Below are 6,777 nucleotides of genomic sequence, written 5' to 3' on the forward strand. Positions count from 1 at the left end.
CGGGAGGCGAGAAGTCCCTCTGGCGATGAAGTTGAAGCCCGACTTGTGATGCGATCAATGACGCAATGCGCCCGGCAGGTTCCCTGCCACCTTTGCATCAGGACAACGAACGGGGGCACGGAGGGGAAGACTGCTAGTAATAATGATAATTGATAATAAAGAATAATAAAACGCAACTTATTAATTCTCGTTAACTAGTTAGACAAAAGACAAGCGACTAACTTAGGAGAGGGAGAGTTTAGCATATAGGAGGGAATGACAGGTCTGTTAAGGGAACTATCGAAATTTTCTCATCGCACGAATGCACAATTATATGCACAATCTACAAGTATAAATTCGTTTGCGCAGAGGAAGATTCTTTCTTTCGGAACAGTCATTAAATTGCCCTTGCAGCTACGTAAAAACTAGAAATCACTTATTTCTCTTTCCACCCCAGACGGAGAGATCTTTGAAAAAGGTATTCTTCGCTTTTTTTATTGAAAAGAGATAATAAATGAACTACACCATACCAACATTCCCATAAACACCTTAGGCAGAGGTAACGAGGTCCTTCTTGAGGGTACCCATGAAAGCACGCTTCTCCTCGGGGGTCTGGAAAGCACCGTGACCGAACTTGGACGAGGTGTCGATCCATTTGAGCTCGACCTTCTCGGTGGCCTTGCGGTTGGTCTGGGGGTACAGAGTCTTACGCAGAGTCATGACACGCTTCTTAACACCAGGGATGGAACCCTTGAGCAGCAGGAAGTCGTTCTTGACCTCACCGTAGTGGACGAAACCACCCATGCTGTAAATATTTGTTAGTCTCATTCCTTGTTGTTTCTGTCATCAGGTCGAGAGAAACTTACGGGGTGATCTGCTTCTTGGAGATATCGAACTCGGTGGCGGCATTGCCCTCATCGGTACCCTTGCCAACACGGAAGACCTTGTGGTTGCAAGAGGTACGGTGGTGGTAACCCATCTGACCGGCACGGGCAACAGTCCACTGGACGTGGTTAGGGTGCCAGGCACCGATACAGGCGACCTTACGCAGACCCTTGTGAGTCTTACGGGGAAGCTTCTTGGTGCCCCAACGGCTGGTGACACCCTGGAAACCGTGACCCTTGGTGACGGCGATGACATCGATCATCTCGTCCTTCTCGAAGATGCTGTCGATCTCAATGGGCTTCTCGAACAGGTTGCGAGCGAACTCAACCTTCTCGGGGATGGAGCCACCGTTGACTTGGATCTCCATAAGGTGGGCCTTCTTCTGCTTGAGAGGGGTCTTGCGGACCTGGGTGTGAGCAAGTACACGGACGACGGTGCAGTACTTCTGGATGCGCTCAAGCTCGCGGGTGATGGCGGAGCCGGACTCGTCGGCGTGCTTCTTGGCGTACTTAGTGAAAGCCTTCTTCTTGCTCTTGTACCAGTTCTTGTAGAAGCGACGCTTGACCTCGTCACTCAGGTGCTCAGCCCAGACGGTGGTGAGCGAGCGGAGACCGCGGGGAGTCTCGATGTAGCCGACAACACCGACAGCCACAAGCTAATGGTTGAAAAGACACCCCGGTTAGTGACTGAAGGTTTGAAAAAAAAAAAAAAATCTTCACAGAGAAGGGTTCTTAGAGAACATACAGGAGGAGTCTCGACAACGGTGGCAGCCTCAACGACCTCCTTCTTGTGCATCTTGGCACCGGGTCGGTCAAGGTCACGGACGATGGTGGTCATACCGGCCTTGTAGCCCATGGAGGCCGTCAGGTGGACGGGCTTCTTGGGGTCATCCTTGGGGAAGCTGCGCAAAATATCTTAGTCCACGATTCTTCGCATCCCCAAAATTCGTCCCAGTCGAATAATGAACTAACCTCTTGACCTTTCCTCTGTGTCTCGTGGCGCGCTTCCGGGGAAGGAAAGCAAGCGAGCCTGTAGAGAGTTGTGTTAGTATATCGCACAAATGAACGCACACGGCTGCAAATTTCGAAGCCGCAAGAGTTGAATATTGATTGACGAACCGTGCCGAGGCGCTTCGTACTTCCGGTGACTCCTGAAAAGAAAAGCGACGTTAGCAATTCCATTCGATTGGCAATATAATACTGGTATGGGCGCATTGGTACTCACATCTTGACCCTGTTGTCGTTAGTCGTCGAAGTGGTGAGTGGGAAAGGACTCTCTCTGAATTTGCCGGAAGTCGTATTTTGCAACGCTTAACGAATGTGGGCTAAGCGAAGGCTTGGCGTGGGTCTCCACAGAGCACGTGAACCGCCCTAGGCCTGACCGCCTGAGGCCCTCGGTCGGTCGGGCTATTTCCGTTTCGGAGTATAGCGTCCTCAGGCCACAACACGCAACGAAATTCCCAAAATTGCGACTCTCGACTTCTCTCGTTTGCCACTCGCTTGGACCAAAGTGGGTTTGGGTTTGGGTTTGCTACTCCGGAGTAGTACCGTAGACGTTCTGGAAGATTCGGTCTATAGATTGAACAATATGTTACTCATTACTATGCAGGTTTCATGCCACTGAAAACAGCACGCTCTACAAAACACATAGTCAAGCCCATATATAGGAAACAAATCTTGATCATTCACTGGAGTACCAGAACGTAAAAACAAAGATAGGAGATCTCAACAGATGGGTTGTCACAAGGCTAAGAATTGGAGCAAAAGTCATGGGTTAATAAAAGAAGAGAAGAAAAGTGAAGAAAAAGAACAAGGGAGAAGGTGTCATAGAGTGAATAAAGTGAACATGTAGGTACAAAAAGCACTTCAGAATACCACTTCGATCCACGGGTTATCAAATCATACAATACAAATCCGGGTGCTAACACAGCTGACGAACACGAAACGAGTGCCACCGGGGAAAGGGGGGTGAGAAAACTATACGTATATAAACGGAGTAAGAAAGAAAACGTTGGAGGATTGTGTTAACGAAGGAAGTAAATAATACCATATGACGAGAAATCAAAGCTAGAAGGTACTCAAGGTTCCCTAGAAATTTGCTTGAATGGCATCAACAAGGATCATGCAAAGAGCAGAGCGTCTTAGAGCGTCTTAAACGGCAGGCTCTTGTTTCGACGAGGACGGGGCGCCTCCGCTCAGACCCCCACTGGTGCTGTTGTTGACGCTGCCCGACCCACTTCCAGGGCTGCCCTTTGCAACGGTGTTCGCCCGCTTATCATCTTCGTCATCATCATAATTCTCGTCCACGTCCATTTTCCGTGCAGCAGGCTCGTGAGCAGGGGCCTGTTCACCGCGAGTGGGTTCCTCCTTGATTGGAAGCTGCGCAGACGGCGGTCCGGACGGGGGTCCGTTCGACGCAGGAGCAGAGTTTTCAGCCATCGGAGGAAGGCTGGGTCCACCGGACGGGTGTGGAGGCATATGCTGAATAGAAGGCAGCGTGGGAGGATGGTGAGCCGCTTCTGACGGATGGTAGTTCTCGTTGATACGGCGTTGGTCTTCACGGCGGATCTCTGAGGAGCTACGACGCTGCATCTCGCCGGGAGAGGGCATGCGGTTTGGGGGAGTCACGCGACGAGTGACCTGCTCATCAAGACGAGCGCGGGTCTCCTCGTTGGCGATCTTCTTGACAGGGCCCGCCTCGGTTTCCCATTCGCGACCGCGTTTCATGGCCGAAGCGGGACGATCCTCACGATCGCGGGCAGCCGCTTCAGCGGCAGTGATAGCCGACGGAGGTGGGGGCGCGCCACCAGCGATGCCGGTGCTGCCGGGGGTTTGCACCGGGACGCTAGGGCCGTGGTGATACTGTTGATGAGGGTAGGTAGATCCCGGAGAGGATGGACGTTCATCCCGGATGGGCCTGATTTCAGCCGGAGGAGTGAAAGGGCGATGGTAGGGAGGCAAAGGCCCACCAGGAGTAGGAGCACCATTGGGAGCACCTGGTCCAGCCGGAGGCGCGGGAGCGGGAGGCAACGGGCCGCGAGAAGCAGAGGCGAAAGGCACGGCACCACTAGGAGCACGCTCGTGAGAAGGAGCCGGAGGGTTGGCAAGTTGCGGGAGGGCGTGGGCGGGCGTGTAAACGGTAGGGCCGCCAGCCATGGTAGTCTTGGGAGAGCGAGTCGGTGCCGGTGCACGGATAACGTCTGGGAACATCCTTCCTGGCTCCTGGCGGGGGCTAGGTTGCTGGATGGCTCCTGGGGCTCTAAGCGCGTCGCGGTGATCGAATCCATTGGCGCTTTGCACCTGGGCCTGCGACTGAAGCTCGTTGATGCCGCGATTCCAGTCAGCGATCTGCCTGGGGGGCGCTGGAGGCTGAGGAGGGGGTCCTCCAGTCGGCGTGGGCGCGGCCCACTGGGGCGCCGGGGGTCCGGCAACGCCTGGGGCTTGGTAGGCTTGTGGATGAACATCTTGGGGCTGAGGAGCAGGAGCGTTGTTCTGGTTGGTGCCCGAAAGCTGGCTCTGGAGAAGTTGCAATCGGGCTTTGATATGAACGTTGGCGGGGTCAAGATCAGCTGCGCGACCGTAGGCATCGAGGGCATCCGCGATTTGGTTGTTGCAAGACTCATACTGAAAGCAAAAGGTATTAGCGGACAATTCTTCCTAATTTGCATAGGACTTTGCCAATAGACTCACCAGAGTACCCAGATCGTACCAGACCTCCGAAATGTAGGGATTCAGGCGAATAGCACGAGAGTAGGCATCCAACGCGTCACGGTATTGATTGATCTGGTAATAGAGCACACCGATCGAGCACCAGAACGTTGGGTTTCTTCCGTCGCGGTAGACCGCCTGCTGATAAGCCTCGTAGGCTTTGGGATACTTGGCTTGAGACATGTAGCAACGACCAAGTAGATACCAACTCTGCGCATCACTGTTATCTGAAGCGACAAAATTCGAATTAGCATCACATTCCATGGTGTTCAAGATGGAGTAGACCTACCTGCGCTGACAGATTTCTCAAGATACTCAATAGCCTTCTCCTGGCTCGCGTAACTAGTACTCTGCTGGTGATACAGCCATCCAAGCTGCTGCAAAACCTTTGCGTGGTTGGGGTCGCGATCCAACACCCTCCTGTAAGCCTGCTGGGCAGCTTCGAACTATGAAAAAAAGTGAAGGTTAGCTATTTTTTTCCCTGACAAGCTTGATCACTTTAGCGACTTACATCCTTCTGCTGCTCGTGGACATGGCCAATCTGGAACCAGATATCTTCTTCCGTCAACGGGCGAGGGGGGTCCGTGACGATGTATTTGAAGCACTGAAAAAAACGAAATGTTAGAAATTCATCTTGCTATGGCGAAATTTCGTCGAGTATAATCTAATCGAGCCTACCTCCAAACTCTGGTTGAATTTCTGCTGCTGCTTATAGATGATTCCCAGGCGGAAATAAATTTCGTTGGCCTTCTCGAAGTCGGGCGCCATTCGCATGACCTGGGAGAATGCCTCTTCGGCGTGATCGAGAGATCCGTAGCGATCGTACAAGATACCAATTCCGTACCAAAGCTTGGGTTCCTAGAAACACGGTCACGGGTTAGCGAAAGTCACAAGTGTACTTTTTTTTAAGAAAAAAAAAAAGGTTATTTACCTTGGGGTCGCGCAGATGATAAAGCGCCTGCTGGTAGGAAGTGTAGGCTTCTTGCAGGTTATCCATCATAAGATGACAATGACCTAAAGTGCGATTAGTGGTGTTATAGCAAGTCGTGTCGAGAACCAATCAACATACCCAAACTGCCCCAAGTTTCGCCGCTGGTTGGGTCCAGTTTCAAAATATTCTGAAGATATTCAATGGCCTTCGGGAACTGTTCCTTTGTCCGCAAGATACAAGATACCGCGTTCATGCCAGGGATAGACCATTGGTTGTGGCGCAAGGCCTGCTCATAAGCATTCATTGCGCCATCAAGATCGCCCATCAGCTCAGTCAAGCTCCCTAAAGGAAGTTGTCAGTACACGTGTTGTCTTCCGGCGATGTTCCGAGTGACTGCGACAAGAGCGCAGAGGAAGAATCCCTTACCGATCTGAAGCCAAACCTGCTCGTTCAGCGCAGCAATCTTTTGGGCGGTGTTAAGGGGATGACCCTTTTGGCCTTGAGACTGCAACTGAATGTGTCCGTTGACCTGTGGATGGGCTGCGATATGACCATGGTGAGGCGTGACGCCTCCCGTGGGTGATGGCTGGGTGTGAGCCATGATGCCGGAACGCTGTTAAACCGAATCGTAACGTAGTCGATGTATGATTAGATCACCACCGGGAGCTCCCATACACTATGCGACACAATGATGCAATGCGTGTCCGTGTCACTGAAAGGTTGCACAGTCCCGATGTCAGTAATCGCGCGAGCTGAGGGCGCCGATTACCGAAAAGCGCGACTTCTTCGCGAGGTAAGATTCAGAGACAATTGCGGATGCAAACCAACCGCAGCATCAATAGTGCGCAAAACTCCAGCTTTCAAGTGACGACAGGACGAAATTATTACCGCCTCTCGCGATCAACGGGGTCAGGTGACACGAGAAAGATGGTTGAGCAAGCGCCAGCAGCTACAATGCGGCTGACACTCAGGTACCGAAGTGGCAGAGAGGACAGGATGGTCAAGGAAAGAAAGCAAGATATAGCCAGGCGGGATATGGTAGGGTGGTAGAGAAAGGAAATGAGACACGAATAGAGGGTCGGAGACAGACGGAGACAGGCCTCAAGAGACCAGAAAGGGATAGTGAATAGCGAAAGGGTGGAAGGTGAAAAGATTGGAGGGGAAATCAACGCAACGGTTGTATAAGACAAGAACAGGGGTGGGGGAGACAAAGGCCACCAAAAGGGAAAGCAAGGAAACGCGAAAGGGGAAGGGAAAAGAAGCCAGAAAAGAGAA

At 52.1% G+C, this 6,777-nt stretch overlaps 1 protein-coding gene across 1 annotated transcript; it reads right to left on the reverse strand.

The window, feature by feature from the left end:
- Positions 1–528: 528 nt before the first annotated feature.
- cyc8 (60S ribosomal uL3 domain-containing protein) lies at positions 529–6,103 on the reverse strand (the record flags this gene model as incomplete). The annotated part of the gene is made up of 14 exons (XM_053098297.1): positions 529–784; positions 846–1,519; positions 1,609–1,765; positions 1,836–1,893; positions 1,983–2,014; positions 2,089–2,097; positions 3,046–4,487; positions 4,554–4,798; positions 4,861–5,017; positions 5,083–5,175; positions 5,250–5,429; positions 5,503–5,585; positions 5,641–5,844; positions 5,929–6,103. The coding sequence occupies 14 exons, from the start codon at positions 6,101–6,103 to the stop codon at positions 529–531; spliced, it is 3,765 nt and encodes a 1,254-aa protein (XP_052957874.1).
- Positions 6,104–6,777: the final 674 nt, after the last annotated feature.

This window comes from Aspergillus affinis, assembly GCF_023601865.1.
Source record: "Aspergillus affinis strain CMG 70 chromosome Unknown NODE_23_length_327850_cov_86_924445, whole genome shotgun sequence".
NCBI classification, from domain to species: domain Eukaryota; kingdom Fungi; phylum Ascomycota; class Eurotiomycetes; order Eurotiales; family Aspergillaceae; genus Aspergillus; species Aspergillus affinis.